At 38.5% G+C, this 20,896-nt stretch overlaps 1 protein-coding gene across 5 annotated transcripts in view; it reads left to right on the top strand.

Annotated features, from left to right (window-relative positions):
- The window catches only part of OXR1 (oxidation resistance 1), a 535,173-nt gene that overhangs the window by 92,530 nt on the left and 421,747 nt on the right, over positions 1-20,896 (top strand). For all 5 annotated transcript variants that reach the window (XM_066265827.1, XM_066265822.1, XM_066265824.1 and 2 more), the window contains one exon: positions 19,879-20,043. In XM_066265827.1, the coding sequence (XP_066121924.1) occupies positions 20,021-20,043 (23 nt within the window). In that variant the 5' untranslated portion in view covers positions 19,879-20,020. The remainder of the gene's footprint in view (positions 1-19,878; positions 20,044-20,896) is intronic.

Below are 20,896 nucleotides of genomic sequence, written 5' to 3'. Positions count from 1 at the left end.
CCGTCAGTCTGTTTTCTGTAACTATGAGTCAGTTTCTATTTTGTTTGTTTATTTATATTGTCTTTACATTTCACTTAATATAATACCCTCTTAGTTTATTCATGCTTTTACAAGTGGTAAGATTTTCTTTTTTATGGCCTGGATAAAATGGCAGTTCCATTTTTAATTTTTTGAGGACTTTCCATACTGCTTTCCACAATGGCTGCACCAATATGCATTCCCACCAACAGTGCACAAGAGTTCTGTTTTCTCCACATTCTTGCCAACACTTGTTGTTTGTTGATTTACTGTTGATCACCATTCCAACTGCTGTGAGGTGATATCTCATTCTAGTTTTAATTTGCCTTTCTTTGATGATTAGTAAAGTTGAGCATCTTTTCATATGTCTGTTGGCCATCTGTATGTCCTCATTGGAGAAGTGTCTATTCAGGTCTTCTGCCCATTTTTTCACTGGATATTTTTGGTGTTGAGTTATGTGAGTTATTTATAAATTTTGAATCTTAACTTCTTATCAGATGTATCATTGGCAATATCTTCTCAGTAGGCTGACTTTTTGTTTTGTTAATTGTTGACTTTGCTATGTAAAGTTTCTTTTGGTTTCTTTGCCCGAGAAGATATATCTATATCTATATCTATATCTATATCTATATCTATATCTATATCTATATCTATATCTATATCTATATCTATATCTATCTATCTATATGTTGAGAAAAGCTTTAGTTTTGAACTCAGAGTTCAATTTACTATTTTGCCTAGTTCCAATGTACAGAGCGACAGGCTTTCAGTAAAAAGTGGAAACAAATTTATTTAACAATAGTAATTCAACATGAGCATAGACAAATCTAAAAATATAGAATGGACCATATAGTAGAGAATCCCAAGTGTAATATTTAGGTGGAATAACAATTTGAGGTTTTTTTAAAAAAAGAATTTACATATATAAATGCTTTGCCTTAATAAAATTAATTTGTAATATGGATTGGGGGTCAGAGACGAGTTTGAAGCCCAATGCAACGATTTCCAGCCAGGGACTGGTAAACTGTGTGCTGGAGAACGCCAGTGCTCAGGGGAGTGGAGAGCTCAGTTTCCAAACAATGACATGCTACCCGGAAAACACTAACAGTTGTATACTTTCTACAAACTATTTCAACCTCTTTATATAATTAGGCTGTTTGTATATTTTTATTATTAATTAAACTTGTTTGGGATGATACTTGTTCACAAAACTATGCATATTTCAAGTGTACAACTCAATAGAACACCATCTACACACTACATTGTGTGCCCTCCACCCCAAGCAAAGCGTCTTGCCATCCCCATTCCCCCCACGTTTGCTCACCTCCACCTATGCTCACTCCCCTTTCCTTCTGGTTATCACCACATAGTAGTCTGTGTCTTTGTATTCTTTACATGCTTTTTTGGCTAATCATTCACCTTCTTTTATCCGGTCCTCTTCCCTGCCCCCCTTGTTCAGTCTGTTCCATGTGTTCATGCTTCTGTTTCCATTTTGTTCATTAGATTCCACATATAAGTGAGATCATATGGTACTTGTCTTTCTCTGACAGGCTTATTTCACTTAGCATAATAATCGTCAGGTTCATTCATGCTGTCACATGCTTTAATTAATTAAATTTATTTCCAGATGCTCTAAAACTTTGAGAAAAAAAAGTTGTTCAATACAAAAGACAGTAGGGCTTAAACATGGGTGGGTGATGGTAGTGGTAGGAATAGAAAGAAGATAATGACTTAAAAGAGTTACTATTAAACAGTAAAAAAGCAAAAACAAAAACAAGATTTGGCAATTTAACGAATGATTAGGAAAAATAGTTCTGTAAGTCAGGAGATAAGGTGAGCTCCATAGATAGAAATTTGTGAATTATCAATTGGGAAAGTCATCTCAGACAGAACTGTGAAGAATATCAACTAAAGGAAATAGAAGAATGAGGATGGGCCAGTGAAGAACAGAGAGAGTTGGGAGAACCTTGCTGTTTCACCAGCCTGGAAGTCATAGGAAAGCTCAAGACTAGGAGAGAGAGAGAGAGAGAGAGAGAGAGAGAGAGGAGTTGGAGAGAAGGCTATGGGAGTCAGTAGTTGAATTTTGGCCAGTTGACTGGTGATGAGAATATTGAAGTAGAGATCAGAAAGCAAAAGTGGGTGGTGAAACAGGGAAGGCAGTGGATGTAGAGTAATTTTATGTGGAATGTATCAGTGAAGGGAGGAAATGAGAACTAGTGTGAAGTTGTGGTTGAGGCAAGAAAAGGTTATGTAGAACTAGGAGCACAGCGAAGGATCAGGAAGAAGCAGAGACAGAAGATGTAGGCGGCAGAGCGGCTTATGAGTGCATCCCACTTCAAAGGAACATGAGATCACAGCACAAAAGCACAGATGGAAAAGGTATCTTTGTAGTTCACAGAAGTTTATAAAATGAAATTTTCTCTGAAAATTATAATGGTTTCTGATACAATTCTTCTGAAGAAAATAATTCCAAACTTTTTTTTAAGGTCATCTTCCTTTAGAGTGATAATTTATTTAAAAATTACTCTAAGGTCCATAACCCTTTAATTCTGACTAAGTAAATACTTCCTGTAATTTGAACATGGGGGATATTTTTGAAGTGGGTTGTTATGATAATCACAAATATAGCCAGGTCTCTGTGATAAATGCTTCTAGACCAATTACTGCCATGCTCAATTGAATACTAATACCTCCCATGAAATGGCTTTAATACAAGTAAAATGACAGCTGCAGGGCAGTGGAAGGGCACAGAAAGCTTTTCATTAGCTTGTCTCCAAGGTTACTGTCTGTGCTGATCTGAAGTTTTAATGTGTGGGCTTTCTCAACCCTCTGCAAAGACTAGAGTTTCAGGCTAGGTATCAATAAGGTATGAAAACAACTCAGAAGGTACTTGTTCCATTGGGTCTATATCCATGCTGACCTAGGGAGACACATGCCTATATCCTGTTAGAAATGAGTGATGATTGTCAAAGTAGCTAGAATGTCAGGATTGTCGACCCCACTTTGCATATCTAAACAAAAGCTGTTACTTCACATGTTTTACTACAAAACCATATTCTGGATAAAACTGGCAAGCAAAACAGATTTGAAAATGGAATGACTTCTACCCAAAGTTTCCATAATTAATATTCAAATATCAATATACAAGCTGCAAACAAATATAAAACAATTAGTTTAAAAAATGATATATTGAATCTGGAGCCTATAAATATGACAAAAATTAAAGAAATAATATTTTTATAGTTTCAAAGGAAAAGAGATATTGCTTTCAGTTACACATTCTGTAAAATTTTGCATTTCTTGATTTCAGACATTTATTTATGTTTTCTTTTTCAGCAAACATGTGTTGAATGAAGACCTTCACTGTCCCAGGCACTGTGCTAGGCCTTGGGTTTCCTCGGTTATATTGAAACTAGCTGTCTGTCTTCAAGGAGTTTACAATCTAGAGGAAAATACAGAGCAGCTTCAAAGGTTAAACCACTGCTTCTGAAAACTGGCATGAATTAAGAGCAAGGTGTGTGAGAGAACATAAGGGGCTTTAGCTAACAAAGATCGGAGACATTTGGAAGAAACACTGTCTGTGTAGACGTGTGATGAGTTAAGGTGGCCAAGCAGACCGGGAAAGGAAACGGATGCATGGAACACGCAGTGGCAATTGGACTAGCATGCAAATGGCCTATAAGACACAGACAGATGCATTTGGAAACATGCCAATCAGTTTTAGCTAAAGTACAGTGTGTGGAGGTTGGGGGGGAGGGCAGGCCTGAGTGAGAGAGAAAAGTGGAAGGGAGAGCAGGTGTCAGATCACCTCCAGTCTTGTAAGGAATTAGGGCTCTACTGTGAGGGCAAAATAGAGCAATTAAAGGATATTGGAACAGAAATTTATTATTGTCAGTGTCTTCCACTCATCATCATCATCGTGATTGCCATTATCTTTTTTTTTGAACTCTTATTATGTGCCAGGAAATGAACTCCTTTCCTGCATTATTTACAAAATAAAATTCTCTTATAAGTGATCTTAAAAGTACTTTCTATTTGAAAAGTAAAGAAATGAGCCATAAAATGTACCTAATTTTTCTGAGATCAGAAGTAACCAAGAGGCAGAGCTGGCAATCATGCATTTGTCAGACGTCATTCTGCCTCTACCAGCCCGTCTGTGGGAAATGACTGCACTCCATGAAGACCACTCCAGGGGTAGTGTGCTGCAGAAGAATGTTGGGTGATGGCTAAACTAGAAAGGGGAGGTAGTTATGAGGTCCTTGTTATTATTCATACAATAGAAGACGGTTGAGAGAGGCAGTCGGATGGAGAAAAGTGGACATTTTCCAAAGATACCTCAGAGGCAGAATCAACCAGGCTTAGTGATTAATTGAATGTGTGGACAAGTATTTCTGGCTTAGAACATGAATACCCTTTTGGAAGTGTATTTGTAAAATGTACCTGGTTTACTAGGTATAGATAGGATCCATAGACTGTCTCTTTAAGGATAAAGATACTGGTAATAGTTGTAGTTGCCTCAATAAAGGGTATCTCACTGGATGGACAGGGACAGAGGACAGAAAAGGAAGAGACAGCTATCCTTTTAATTTTGCTTTGTATGCATATATTTCTTATTTAGAAAATTAATAACAAGATGATATAAATTATAAAGTTCATGGCAGAACCCACTGTTTTCAAATCTTATATTTAGAGAGATATATACAAAATAAAGAGAAAAGTCAAACTCTCAGGTTGGTTTTCTTGTTTATTTAAGGATACACACACACACACACACACACACATATGTTATCAGAGTTGTCACAGGAAAAATAATATAATTCTTCATGAATGACTGATTCTGGAGGTCCTGAAATTCATAAGACAAATGTGAGAATATATATAATAAGAAAATAAAGTTCCTGGCCGGTTGGCTCAGCGGTAGAGCATCGGCCTAGCATGCGGAGGACCCGGGTTCGATTCCCGGCCAGGGCACACAGGAGAAGCGCCCATTTACTTCTCCACCCCTCCGCCGCGCTTTCCTCTCTGTCTCTCTCTTCCCCTTCCGCAGCCAAGGCTCCATTGGTGCAAAGATGGCCCGGGCGCTGGGATGGTTTTGTGGCCTCTGCCTCAGGCGCTAGAGTGGCTCTGGTTGCAACATGGCGACGCCCAGGATGGGCAGAACATCGCCCCATGGTGGACGTGTTGGGTGGATCCCGGTCGGGCGCATGCGGGAGTCTGTCTGACTGTCTCTCCCTGTTTCCAGCTTCAGAAAAATGGGGAAAAAAAAAAGAAAAAAGAAAATAAAGTTAATGCTCAAACTGTTAGTTTGCAGTCATTCAAGTTGTATTGTTGTTAAGGTGTTGCATTTTTCCCATTAGTTTTTTGATAACTGGAGAGTACTTGCTACTTATCTAGATACTCTGGAGTTTAAGGATAAAAGACATTTTCTGACTTTTTCAAATTCACGGTTTATTTAAATAAGTAAAAATAATGTATATGAAAAATTACATACACATTTTAATGCTCAATATATTTTAATTGCATATAGGAAGTGGAGAAAGAGAGGACCCGATCAGAGAAACCTGGAACTAGGAGGCAGGAATTCATCAAATCTGTGGGCCTTGTATTGTTCTTTGTAGAATTTGGCCATGTGCAATTAGAGGGGAATGGAAACCTCAGGCCACAGAGAAGAATCAGAACTTTGTGGCATGGGCAGGGCTCAGGACTGAGCACTATAAGCAAGCAAACTCCACTAGAGTAGGGAATCCAGTGGGGACTATTGATGTTCGTTTATACCATAAAGCATGAAAGAGGCCTTTGACTTGTTGTGATAATATATCCATAGGACTCCACTCTGAAAAACTCAAGATATTCTAGTATTTTGTCCATAATTTATTTTGCTAATATTTATTTTGAATCTTCAGTGTCAAAATATTCTTTTCACACCTAATGCATTTTATTATTCACTTATTACATGGCCATAAAAATAAATCTTAGTATTTGCGACAGCGTGGATGGACATAGAGAGTATTACGCTCTGGGAAATAAGTTTGACAGAGAAAGACAAATACCATATCACTTTACTTATAAGTGGAATCTAAAGAACAAAATAAATGAACAACAACAGAAAAAATGGAAAAAGACTCACAGACACAGAGAGTGAACTGGCAGTTGCCAGAGGGGAGGGGGTCTGGGAGACGGCGTAAAAGAGGTGAAGGGGCTAGAAGCCCAAATGGGTAGTTAGTTACAAAATAGTCCCGGAAAAGTAAGTAAAGCATGGGAAACATAGCCAATAATATTGCAGTAACTATGTATGGTGCCACTGGGGTACTGCAAATATTGAGCCTAACACTATGTAATGAATATGATTGTCTAACCACGAAGATGTGCACCTCAAAACACTACCCAAAAATGTCCTTAGGGGAATTAGAGGATATGTATATGCACCTCATCTCCTGTACACTACATTATCTAAACAAAAGCCAGTGCACCTGACCAGGTAGTGGCAGAGTGGATAGAGTGTCGACCTGGGACAGTGAGGACCCAGGTTCAAAACCCCAAGGTCACCAGCTTGAGTGGGGGTTCACCCGTCTTAAGTGCAGGTTTGCCGGCTTGAGCATGGGATCAGAGACATGACCCCATGGTCACTGGCTTGAGCCCAAGGTCGCTTGCTTGAGCCAGGGGTCACTGGCTCAGCTGGAGCCCCCTGGTTAAGGCACGTATGAGAAAGCAATCAATGAACAAGTAAGGTGCCGCAACGAAGAATTGATACTTCTCATCTTTCTCCCTTCCTGTCTGTCTGTCTGTCTGTCTGTCTCTCTTACTTAAAAACAACAACGACAAAAAAAAAACACACTCCAGTGGACTATAAGTCTCACCCAATTTGAAATTACCCTGTAATGTTCAGTATCCTCTTTGGCTCCAAGCCCTTTTAAAACAAAGTGATTTACTTATTATTCATATTCAACAGTGCTTATGGTCAAAATCTTTAATCATTTTCATTCTTCTAAGTAATTTTTATAGGTGTATTGTCTTAAGTGTGGAATATATAAAAACATACATTTATTATATGGCAGGACACTTAAACTGATATTCATGAAATTTTTACTTTTGTGTGTGTGACAGAGACAGAGAGAGAGAGACAGAAAGAGGGACAGACAGGCAGTAAGAGAGATCTGAGAAGCATCAATTCTTTGCAGCTCCTTTAGTCTCCTTAGTTGTTCATTGATTGCTTTCTCTTCTGTGCATTGCTGGGGGCTGGGGGCTACAGTAAAGCGAGTGACCCCTTGCTCAAGCCAGCAACCTTGGGCTTCAAGCCAGCGACCTTTGGGCTCAAGCCAGTGACCATGGGGTCATGTCTATGATCCCATGCTCAAGCCAGCAACCCCGTGCTCAAGCTGGTGAGCCCTTGCTCAAGCCGGTGACCTCGGGGTTTCAAACCTGGGTCCTCTGTGTCCCAGTCCAATGCTCCACCACCCAGTCAGGCAATTCATGAAATTTTAACATCTTACCAAAATCATCTGTGTATTCATGGGGATAAGTAATGAAAATTTTTCCTTTGCTTAAATAAAATTAGTTTATTTAAAAAATTTTAAATTAATTTTTAAATTTCTCTTTATTAAAATTTATTATTTTATTTATTTATTTATTTATTTTATTCATTGAGTTGGCATGGTTCACTAAACCATACAGGTTTCAAGTGTACAACTCAATGTAACACCATGTACACATCATGCCCTGCCCCCCATCAAGCAAAGTGTCTTCCCACCCACAACTCCCTCCTCTTTGCCCACCTCCGCCAACCTCCACCTACCTCCACCCACGGCTTTCCCTCTGGCGTTTGCCACCCTGTTGTCTGTGTCCATGTGTTATATATGCACATTGTTGTTGTTTTGGTTAGGCCCTTCACCTTATTTCATACAGTTCCCTTACATTCTTCCCCTCTGACAGCTGTCCATCTGTTCCCTGTGACTCTGCCTCTGTTTCTATTTTGTTCTTCAGTTTATTGTGTTCGTTGGGTTCCACATACAGGGGAGATCATATGATATCTGTCTTTCTCTGCCTGGCTTATTTCACTGAACATAATAATCTCCAGGTCCATCCATGCTGTCACAAAAGGCAAGATTTCCTTTTTTTATGGTCACGCAGTATTCCATTATGTAAATGTACCACAGCTTTTTTATCCGCTCATCCACTGTTGGGCACTTGGGCTGTTGTTTCTTGATCTTGGCTGTTATATATAATGCTGCAGTGAACATGGAGGTGCATATCTTCGTTTGAATTAGTGTTTGGAATTCTTAGTACATATTCTTAGAAGTGGGATAGATGGGTAAAAAAGCTGATTTTTTATTTTTTTGAGGAAACTTCATACGGTTTTCCATGATGGCTACATGAGTACATTCCCACCAGCAAGCAGTGCAGGGGGGTTCCCTTTTCTCCACACTCTCTGTAGCATTTGTTGTTTGTTGACTTGTTGATGGTAGCCATTCTGGCAGGTGTGAAGTGATATCTCATTGTGGTTTTAATTCGAATCTCTTTGATGATTAGAGATTGAGCATTTTTCATATGCCTTTTGGTCATCTGTATGTCCTCTTTGAAGAAGTGTCTATTCAGGTCCTTTCTCCTCTTTTAGATTAGATTGTTTGATTACTGGTGATAAGTTTTGTTAAATTCTTAATAAATTTTGGTTATTAACCCCTTATCCAACGTATCAGAGACCATGTTCTCCCATTCAGTGGGTTCTCTTTTCATTTTATTAATGGTATCTTTTGCTATACAAAAGCTTTTTAGTTTGATGTAGTCCCATTTGTTTATTATTTTTCTTTGTTTCACCGGCCTGAGGGTTGTAAAACTGGCAAGAGGCTGAAAGAAGTTTTATAACTCAAAGAGGCGGGAAATAATTTACAATTGCAAGTTTTCTAAAATAAGGTAGGTCAGGGGCCCAGAGTCAGGAAGAAGCCTGTGTAAAGTTTAGTCAGGGGAGGGGAATGATAAGAGGCTGTCATGGTCAGCTCTTCACTTATTAAGTGATACCAAATACAATGACAAGTTTTGATAGTTCTGGCCTCCAAAAGCAACAGTTTTATATGGCTTGAGCTAAGATCCTAGGGTCAAATTTCTTTTCTTTGCATGTTATTTCTACATTCAGCACAAGCAAACCAATCTGGAATTACTGTGTTTAATTATACTTTTTTTCTCTCTAAATCAGACTTGCTGATAGATTTTTATGTATTTACATAAAATAAAGTGTATATGGGTGCATAGGTTTCTATGCACATTTACCATAAAACAGGTTAAAAATGAAAAGTTGGCAAAACTGGGAGGGAGGAAGGTTAGCACAAAAAAGCAGACTTCAAAGGCCTTGAATACTTTAAAAAATGTTACAAATTTGCATAAACTAAAGCAAGGAAAGAAGCATAAATTGCAATAACGCCCTCAGGTCCCCCGGATTGAGGCAAACTGGAAATTTAGGATAATTGTTTTCCTGGTGTTGAAAACTGGCACATTTTTCCTTTGAGTGCTCATAAGGACAACATTTTTGTGTTGGCAAATATTCCACTAAACCTGATAGCTGATTTCACAGCTCTGTTTTTGGCTTGTTTATTCTTTTCTTTAATTATGTCCTTCAATGCAAACTCTTGGCAAAACCCCAAAGTATAATTCAGTAAAAAGAAAATTTAGTTAGGTGCTAAAATAATGACATCCAGACACAGCTTTCTAAAGATAGGATTAAGAATTTCTAGAAGAGGCCCTGGTCGGTTGGCTCAGTGGTAGAGCGTCGGCCTGGCGTGTGGAAGTCCGGGGTTCGATTCCCGGCCAGGGCACACAGGAGAGGTGCCCATCTGCTTCTCCACCCCTCCCTCTCTCCTTCCTCTCTGTCTCTCTCTTCCCCTCCCGCAGCTGAGGCTCCATTGGAGCAAAAGATGGCCCGAGTGCTGGGGATGGCTCCATGGCCTGTGCCTCAGGTGCTAGAATGGCTCTGGTTGCAACAGAGCGATGCCCCGGATGGGCAGAGCATTGCCCCCTGGTGGGCGTGCCAGGTGGATCCCGGTCGGTCGCATGTGGGAGTCTGTCTGCCTCCCTGTTTCCAACTTCAGAAAAATAAAAAAATAAAAATAAATAAAAGAATTTCTAGAAGAATTACATCAGACAATATGACATATATTTTTTAACCAACCTCTTGATGAGAATCGGGCAATATAGATTTTGAGATTTTGCAGTTACCAGCTTGGGGAGAATTTGGAGTTCCCATGTTACTTAAGATGTAAGTCCAAATGCCTTGCAATTAACCAAAGCCTCTTTAGAACATAAGGAGGAGTGACGTCATGGAAATGGCGCCGTGAACAGCGCGTCCGACAGCTCTCCCCTAAATCACAACAAATTTATCAACTAGAAACAGAAAAATTTATCCTCGGAGCATTCCGGAGTTCCACACAAACTGATAGCGAAAGGACTGTTATCACTTGAATCTGAGAGACGAGGGTGTGGAGGAATCTACCACAGGGACGTTCTTTCAAACCGCAAGGAAGTGCGCCTGTGGTGAGGCCAGAGTCAGCCCATATACTTGGGAACCGCGAGCCGCTGCGAGCGGCCGACTCAAGCCGCCACCGCGAGCGCCGCGAGCCCCCGCCAGCAGCCGCCACGAGCAGCCGTGAGCAGCCGCGTGTGCGCCCGGTCCGGTTGAGCACGGCTGACGTTCCCAGCGGCCCGCACACTGCGAGTGGGGGTCGCCGGCCACCGGTGCCCGGAGCGCCCCATTCGCGCGCGTGCCTTGGGCATTCCACGCGCCCAGGGCGCCCTACTGGCCCGCGCACCCAGGGGGCTCCATTATCCTGCGCCTGGTGCGGTCCAGCCGCCAGCGGCGGGGCGAGCAGGAGAGGCTTGAGAGATTCTCTCCGTGGGCGGGGCACCTCACCCAGCCATTCAAGCTAACAATCAAGCTTTGGGGGAGGGGCGCGCGCAGGCAGCCTAAAATACCTTCAGAAGCACAGCTGCGACCCAATCACTGAAATTAGCTTGACCCATGAAATCTGCGCACCCTCGGTTCTAATTGATAAGATCTCTCTCAGTTCAGCGATCCAAGACAAGAGGCGTGATATTTTTTAGTGCCTCTCGCTAAAGGGGCGGGGGCAACTTCTGATTGATAGAGCCTCCATATTCAGGGATAAACGCTAACAAGAAGGACTTGGCAGATAATAAGGTCTATACTACACTAGTCGTAAGCAGAGACTAGTGCCTCTTCTTCCCTGCAAAAACAGGCTACAAAGTGTGGAAAGCCTGGGTTGAGAGGTCCAACTAAATGATAGGCGCTGAACAGTCACCTTGACAACAATTGACTCCCACCCCCGCATGATAACACTGGAGGCCCTGACTGTCAGAGCCTTTCCCAAAGCCTTGCACTGAGTGGGGATAGAGTGGGGATTTCCCAGCTCTTTGAGCCTCTTACTCCCCAGGCAGAAGCAGTTGCAGCCTTATAGCTGGATCACCAGGCTGCTAATTCAGAAAGGGGGGACTAGGAGAGAGAATCCAGGAAAGCAAACTGTCTCATCGTTGGACCCTGCAAACGCCAACAAGCCTTTACTTCCAGCAAGACTAAAGCCAATTATATGACATTGCCATAGAATCCCATCAGCTGCAAATCCCTACCTAAGAGTGACACAGGGGCAGAGCCTGGGGTACAGAGTCACCGACCAGGAAGAGGGACAGAAAAGAAAAAGGAAGAAGTTAACCTCTCAAAATCAAGAAAAACCCACAGACTTTACAACTTGATCCACTAATTTTTTTTTTTGTTGTTGTTGTTTGTTTCTTCTATCTTTTTGCCTTTATTTCCTCCACCTCGGTCCTTCTATTCTCTGCCCATCTTATGCTTCCCCTTTCTTGAACTACACTACCCATGAGTGTTGCATTTTATTTTTCTTCTTCATCCTCACCCTCCTTTAAGGTTATACTCCAAAACACTTAACTCTCACTCTCTCCTCTTTTGTTTTTTCTTTTTTTGTTTGTTTTTGTCTTGCTTTATTTTGTTTTTTTCTCTTCCTATTTTATTTCTTCCTTCGTTTTTCTCATTTTCTTATTTTTTGCTTTCTATTCGTTTTTTCTTTTCTCATTTTACTTTCCTCCCATATAATCCTCAATCACGAACAAATTAGTTAATTTGGGACTCAAGGCTTTTTTTTGGCTTTATTTCTCTTTTTTGCTTTTGTTTTTATTTTTTTTTCTTGTTTGTTTATTTTTGTGGCATTTTGGGTCCTCCCAACCCAAAGTCTCCATTGTAGTTAGTCTTCGCTCCACTTAATACAACAGATTTTTACTTATTATTTTTATTTTTTCTTCTTTATTATTCTTTTTTGGTCCTTTTTTTCTGATTCCCTCTTATCCCTCTCATTATATCTCTTAGTTGACCATCACTTACAAGCAAATCATCTTATGCTTGTCTAAGATTTTCTTCCTTTTTTTTTTTTTTTTTTGCATTTAGTAGGTCCCTACTCCCTTTTTTTTTCCCCTTGAACTCTTCACCCCAAATCAGGCCCTCCATTATAGGCACGATATTTCCCTGAGGAGGGAAAGAGAAGAGAGAAAAAAAGGGGGAAATAATAAATTATTACTGTTTTTTTTGTGGGGTGTTTTACCCTTTTTTTTTTTCTTTTTACTCTTTATTAATTCTAATTAGTGCTATCAATAAGACCACCCTCAGATGCCAATAAGAAAGAGGAAATCGAATATTATGGATACAAAAGAAAGAGAAGTAACACAAATAGATGTGGAAAAATCTATGGAGAAAAGACTTAACATATTGGAAGCCTTGGAGCTAAATGACAGAGAATTTAAAATAGAAATCTTAAAAATACTCAGAGATATACAAGAAAACACAGAAAGGCAATATAGGGAGATCAGAAAACAACTCAATGAAGACAAAGAATATATTACCAAGGAAATTGAAACTATAAAAACAAATCAAACAGAAATGAAAAACTCAATTCACGAGCTGAAAAACGAGGTAACAAGCTTAGCTAACAGAACAGCCCAGATTGAAGATAGGATTAGTGAAATAGAAGACAAACAACTTGAGGCACAACAGAGAGAAGAAGAAAGAGACTCAAAAATATTAAAAAACGAGAAAGCCCTACAGGAATTGTCTGACTCCATCAGAAAGAATAACATAAGAATAATAGGTATATCAGAGGGAGAAGAGAAAGAAAATGGAATGGAGAATATACTCAAACAAATAATAGACGAGAACTTCCCAAGCCTGTGGAAGGAACTAAAGCCTCAAATTCAAGAAGCAAACAGAACACCAAGTTTTCTTAACCCCAACAAACCCATTCCAAGGCACATCATAATAAAGATGACACAAACCAATGACAAAGAAAATATTCTCAAGGCAGCCAGGGAAAAGAAGAGTACAACATATAAAGGAAGGCCTATTAGATTATCATCAGATTTCTCAGCAGAAACTCTACAAGCTAGAAGAGAGTGGACCCCAATATTTAAAGCCCTTAAAGAGAGGAACTTTCAGCCAAGAATACTATACCCATCAAAGCTATCCTTCAAGTATGAAGGAGATATAAAAACATTCACAAATACAGAAAAGATGAGAGAATTTATCAACAGAAAGCCCCCACTCCAGGAAATACTAAGGGGGGTTTTCCAACCAGATTCAAAGAACAAAACAAAACAACACCACAAGTAACAGCTCCACCAAGAACACAATAAAACCAAACTTAAACTGTGACAACAAAGGAAAAAAAGGGGGGAGAGGATGGAGATTAACAGTAGCAAAGGATGATGAAGTGCAGAAATACTTATAAGATAGGGTACTACAATGAATATGGTAGGTACCCTTTTCATTACTTAATGGTAACCACCCTTAAAAAAACCACCACAAAAACACTTGACTTAAAAAAGGTAGCAACAGAGGAAAGAAGTATGGAACACAAACAAACAAAAACAAATGATAGAAAAAGAAAAGAGAAGAATCAAACTAGATACAAAACTAACAGAAAGCAATTTATAAAATGGCAGTAGGGAACCCACAAGTGTCAATAATTACACTAAATGTAAATGGATTAAACTTACCAATAAAAAGACACAGAGTAGCAGAATGGATTAAAAAAGAAAATCCAACTATATGCTGCCTACAAGAAACACATCTAAGCAACAAGGATAAAAACAAATTCAAAGTGAAAGGCTGGAAAACAATACTCCAAGCAAACAACACCCAAAAAAAAGCAGGTGTAGCAATACTCATATCTAATAATGCTGACTACAAGACAGAAAAAGTACTCAGAGACAAAAATGGTCATTTCATAATGATTAAGGGGAAGTTGAATCAAGAAGACATAACAATCCTTAATATATATGCACCAAACCAAGGAGCACCAAAATATATAAGACAGCTACTTATTGACCTTAAAACAAAAACTAACAAAAATACAATCATACTTGGAGACCTCAATACACCGCTGACGGCTCTAGATCGGTCATCCAAACAGAGAATCAATAAAGATATAGTGGCCTTAAACGAAATACTAGAACAACTGGATATGATAGACATCTACAGGACACTTCATCCCAAAGCGACAGAGTATACATTTTTCTCTAGTGTACATGGAACATTCTCAAGAATTGACCATATGTTGGGCCACAAAGACAATATCAGCAAATTTAGAAAAATTGAAATTGTACCAAGCATATTTTCTGATCATAAAGCCTTGAAACTAGAATTCAACTGCAAAAAAGAGGGGGAAAAACCCACAAAAATGTGGAAACTAAACAACATACTTCTAAAAAATGAATGAGTCAAAGAAGAAATAAGCGCAGAAATCAAAAGATATATACAGACAAATGAAAATGAAAATACGACATATCAGAATCTATGGGATGCAGCAAAAGCAGTAATAAGAGGAAAGTTCATATCACTTCAGGCCTATATGAACAAACAAGAGAGAGCCGAAGTAAACCACTTAACTTCACACCTTAAGGAACTAGAAAAAGAAGAACAAAGACAACCCAAAACCAGCCGAAGAAAGGAGATAATAAAAATCAGAGCAGAAATAAATGAAATAGAGAACAGAAAAACTATAGAAAAAATCAATAAAACAAGGAGCTGGTTCTTTGAAAAGATCAACAAAATTGACAAACCCTTGGCAAGACTCACCAAGGAAAAAAGACACAGGACTCAAAGAAATAAAATCCAAAATGAAAGAGGAGAGATCACCACAGACATCATAGAAATACAAAGAATTATTGTAGAATACTATGAAAAATTATATGCCACCAAATACAACAATCTAGAAGAAATGGATAAATTCCTAGAACAATACAACCTTCCTAGACTGAGTCATGAAGAAGCAGAAAGCCTAAACAGACCAATCAGCAGGGAGGAAATAGAAAAAACTATTAAAAATCTCCCCAAAAATAAAAGTCCAGGCCCAGACGGTTATACTAGTGAATTCTATCAAACATTCAAAGAAGACTTGGTTCCTATTCTACTCAAAGTCTTCCAAAAAATTGAAGAAGAAGCAATACTTCCAAACACATTTTATGAGGCCAACATAACGCTCATACCAAAACCTGGCAAGGATGGCACAAAGAAAGAAAACTACAGACCAACATCTCTAATGAATACAGATGCTAAAATACTAAACAAAATACTGGCAAACCGAATACAACAACATATTAAAAAAATAATACATCATGATCAAGTGGGATTCATCCCAGAATCTCAAGGATGGTTCAACATACGCAAAACGGTTAACGTAATACACCATATCAACAAAACAAAGAACAAAAACCACATGATCTTATCAATAGATGCAGAAAAGGCTTTTGATAAAATACAACACAATTTTATGTTTAAGACTCTCAACAAAATGGGTATAGAAGGAAAATACCTCAACATGATAAAGGCCATATATGATAAACCATCCTATTAAACGGCAACATCCTATTAAACGGCATAAAACTGAGGACTTTCTACCTTGAATCAGGAACAAGACAGGGTTGTCCACTCTCTCCACTTTTATTCAACGTGGTGCTAGAAGTTCTGGCCAGAGCAATCAGACAAGACAAAGAAATAAAAGGCATCCATATTGGAAAAGAAGAAGTAAAGCTATCACTTTGTGCTGATGATATGATCCTATACATCGAAAACCCAAAGGACTCCACAAAAAGATTATTAGAAACAATAAACCAATACAGTAAGGTCGCAGGATACAAAATTAACATACAAAAGTCCATAGCCTTTCTATATGCCAACAATGAAATATTAGAAAACGAACTCAAAAAAATAATCCCCTTCACGATTGCAACAAAAAAAATAAAATACCTAGGAATAAACATAACAAAGAACGTAAAGGACCTATATAATGAAAATTACAAAGCATTGTTAAGGGAAATCGAAAAAGATACAATGAGATGGAAAAATATTCCTTGTTCTTGGATAGGAAGAATAAATATAATCAAAATGGCCATATTACCCAAAGCAATATACAAATTTAATGCAATTCCCATCAAAATCCCTATGAGATTTTTTAAAGAAATGGAACAAAAAATCATCAGATTTATATGGAACTATAAAAAACCCCAAATAGCCAAAACAATCCTAAGGAAAAAGAATGAAGCTGGGGGCATTACAATACCTGACTTTAAACTATATTATAGGGCCACGATAATCAAAACAGCATGGTATTGGCAAAAAAATAGACACTCAGACCAATGGAACAGAATAGAAAGCCCAGAAAAAAAACCACATATATATGGTCAAATAATCTTTGATAAAGGGGCCAACAACACACAATGGAGAAAAGAAAGCCTCTTCAACAAATGGTGTTGGGAAAACTGGAAAGCCACATGCAAAAGAATGAAACTCGACTACAGCCTGTCCCCGTGTACTAAAATTAATTCCAAATGGATCAAAGACCTAAATATAAGACCTGAAACAATAAAGTACATAGAAGAAGACATAGGTACTAAAATCATGGACCTGGGTTTTAAAGAACATTTTATGAACTTGACTCCAATGGCAAGAGAAGTGAAGGCAAAGGTAAATGAATGGGACTACATCAGAATTAAAAGTTTTTGCTCAGCAAGAGAAACTGATATCAAAATAAACAGACAGCCAACTATATGGGAACTGATATTTTCAAACGACAGCTCAGATAAGGGCCTAATATCCAAAATTTACAAAGAACTCATAAAACTCAACAACAAACAAACAAACAATCCAATAAAAAAAATGGGAAGAGGACATGAACAGACACTTCTCCCAGGAAGAGATACAAATGGCCAACAGATATATGAAAAGATGCTCAGTGTCATTAGTTATTAGAGAAATGCAAATCAAAACTACAATGAGATACCACCTCACTCCTGTTAGATTAGCTATTATCAACAAGACGGGTAATAGCAAATGTTGGAGAGGCTGTGGAGAAAAAGGAACCCTCATTCACTGTTGGTGGGACTGTAAAGTAGTACAACCATTATGGAGGAAAGTATGGTGGTTCCTCAAAAAACTGCAAATAGAACTACCTTATGACCCAGCAATCCCTCTACTGGGTATATACCCCAAAACCTCAGAAACATTGATACGTGAAGACACATGTAGCCCCATGTTTATTGCAGCATTGTTCACAGTGGCCAAGACATGGAAACAACCAAAAAGCTCTTCAATAGAAGACTGGATAAAGAAGATGTGGCACATATACACTATGGAATACTACTCAGCCATAAGAAATGATGACATCAGATCATTTACAGCAAAATGGTGGGATCTTGATAACATTATAAGGAGTGAAATAAGTAAATCAGAAAAAAACAAGAACTACATGATTCCATACATTGGTGGAACATAAAAATGAGACTAAGAGACATGGACAAGAGTGTGGTGGTTACCAAGGGGGGGGAGGGAGGACATGGGAGGGAGGGAGGGAGAGAGTTAGGGGGAGGGGGAGGGGCACAGAGAACTAGATAGAGGGTGACGGAGGACAATCTGACTTTGGACGAGGGGTTTGCAACATAATTTGATGACAAAATAACCTAGACATGTTTTCTTTGAATATATGTACCCTGATTTATTAATGTCATCCCATTACCATTAATAAAAATTTATTAAAAAAAAAAAAAAAGAAGAAGAACATAAGGAGGCAGTTTAACATATGAACCTTATAGCTGCTTATTCCACTCTCAGTCAAGGTCTACTGAAGTCAGAATCCATTAGAATTACAGTTTTTCTCTATTCCCTTATAGTTATGTTCTGTGTACATACATAGAAATTTTTAGAGTTCAATACAGTGTATTTTGTCTTTTTTTTTTAACCTGATGGTATCTATGTTAAACTGTGAATTCTTTCTGTGCAAAGATTATTTTATTAATCGTTGTGTCCTTAGTACCTAGGTGAAGTCTAGTAAATAGTAGGGCACAAAAAATAATTGTTGACTCTATGAATGATTTAAGAAAACTGAAGTTTAATGTTTATATTTACATACCAAATATGTAAAATTGCCAACGAACAATCGACTGACTCCATCTCACTTTGCAGTAGAGGTACAGAATCATAAAATATCGGTGGTAAAAGTCACCGTGTCTCCAACATGATGGCAGACAATGCTAGTTTTCTTCCAATACCCACTTTACTCCCTTTCTAATAAGCACCTTGCTTTGTAGTTGAACAGATTATAGGGCTGCCTAGAATAATGGCTGCATTTTCCAGTCTCCTTTGGAATAAGAATGGTTAAGTGACTCTGGCCAATGAAATGCAAGTGGAAATGTCCTGTGTAAATTTTAGCAGGCCACCTTCTTCCCCTCTTCCATCCTTCCACTGGCTGGAACACAGATGCTTGCTGGCGCTCAGAGCCACTGGAGCATGGAGGGAACCACATGCTGAGGATGGTGGGTGACAAGGCAGGAGCCTCCATCCTGGGGTTGCCATGGCCACCATGGACCTAAGACTCCAGATTTGTTTATATGAGAGAGAAATAAGCTCTGTTTTTTCTATGTCACAATTTTAGAATTTTTTGAAACTTAGAGCCAAACCGAATGGTAGTAGTTTGGGGCATAGTCCTTTATATCCTTCTCAGTCCCTAAGACTGGGCTGGAAGCTTCTCTTCTGTACTTCCCTATACTCTGGGTAAACTTTTATTTGAACACATTAGACTACTTATTTCTGGTTATCTTTTTTACATAAAGCGTTCTTTGATGAGCAGGAATAATTTCCTACTCAAGTGTCATTTGTCTTTATCCATGAGCTATACCTAGGATACTATAAATGCACATAGAATATATTCAGTAAATGAACAGTACTGGATGAATGACCCAAACTAAAGGTTCAAGGTCATAGGACACTGTACACAGTAGATGCTGAAAAAAAATAGTGTGGAAATGTTTGTTACATGAATACGTACTACTTACCTCCTATGTTACTCAACATAACTTCTTATTCACTCAGAATAAGACATGGTAACAGAATTAGACATGGTAACAATTTTTGTCAAGAGACTCCTTTTTTAGTATCTGCTAAGGGTAATCAAGATCTTTATTCTGAAATTTTTTCACCGGTATATAAAACTGATTCAGAGAGCATGCCTGATTGACTGAATAGGAAAAAAAAATGTTCTTTTCTTGAGTGAACAAGAAATTACCTACTTCAGGGAATAAACATTTTAATAACCTTCCAATTGATTTTAAAGGTAAAGCATTGAGCTCATCATAGGGTTGGTTTCATTTTATCTTTGCTTTATGATATGTCTTGTACTCAGGGAAAAAGATCATACTTTATTTTGTGTGTCTTATAACATGACAGAACTATTGACTGGATGAAATAAATTTGTGAAAAGTTGTGTAGACCAGGTGCTATAGAAATCACTTTCTTCCTATTCTTTACAGGTCTTCTCAAACTGTGAGTGACTAAGAGGTTTGTGGATCTTTCCAGTAGCAAAGCTAAAATTCCCAGCGTCTAGCTGACCAGCTCTCCCTGTTCTGAAGTCCAGAGAAGACTTCTCCGCAAGACTCCTCCCTACTTGCTGCAATGTCTGTATCTAATTTATCATGGTAAGTGAATTACTTTCTAACCATAAATGTAAACACATATATATCATGAAGCAATATTTTGTAACTTGTAGTGTAAGAACTGGACCAGGGAGAGAACTTGAGAAATCTGGTTAACAGAGATTGTTGTCCTATGTTAGGTTGAGGAAAGCAACCGAGAATGAAAAGATTGACATTTCCAGCACGCTGGTATCTGGGGACTCCGGAGCAGGTTTGAGTTTCCCACTGATTTCCAGTGACTGCCAATGCCTTTCTTTTTAGCACACCCTCCGGGGGAAAGAGGAGTAGGAGTAAAATGCCTTGTAGTGTTCCTGTCCACTGTTAAATTCCCAGATAGGGGACTAACAAGCGGTAAGGGCAGCTCTAGGGTGGAATAGATAATGTCTCATCTGCACTTTCTTTCTGAATTCTTATTTCAGCAGATCTGCCCAAATAAACTGAACAGAACTCAAATATGGAAGAGAAAATTCCCTTATAGATTTCTATCTCTAAAGAACTGGCATTCGGAAATAATCTTTTACTTACAGTTAGTATTTAAAAGCTGTTCGTGATTTTAAAAAGTACATATGAAGGTATTTTTCTAGCAAATAATCAACAACTTTCTATGGCAATGAAGAGCAGCAATACTAGCAGGAAAGAATTTTAAACATTTTGTTGAACTTTGGATTTTTTTAATATATAAAGAGCTGACTAAGTGAAATATAAGTTCACAGTATTCAGTATGTGAATGTAAAAAAACAACAACCTAGGAATCTTCTCTGTTTTTATAAGAGCCCATCTCACTCCTGTCCTTGTCTTCAGTTTGTTTTGGAAATATAGGTAGCAACAGATCAAATAGTTGTTTTAGCACTTTAGC

The sequence above is a fragment of the Saccopteryx bilineata genome, chromosome 3 (genome assembly GCF_036850765.1).
Source record: "Saccopteryx bilineata isolate mSacBil1 chromosome 3, mSacBil1_pri_phased_curated, whole genome shotgun sequence".
Taxonomy (NCBI): domain Eukaryota; kingdom Metazoa; phylum Chordata; class Mammalia; order Chiroptera; family Emballonuridae; genus Saccopteryx; species Saccopteryx bilineata.
The sequence above is the reverse complement of the archived record's forward strand: the minus strand, read 5'-3'. Positions and strand labels throughout refer to the sequence as shown.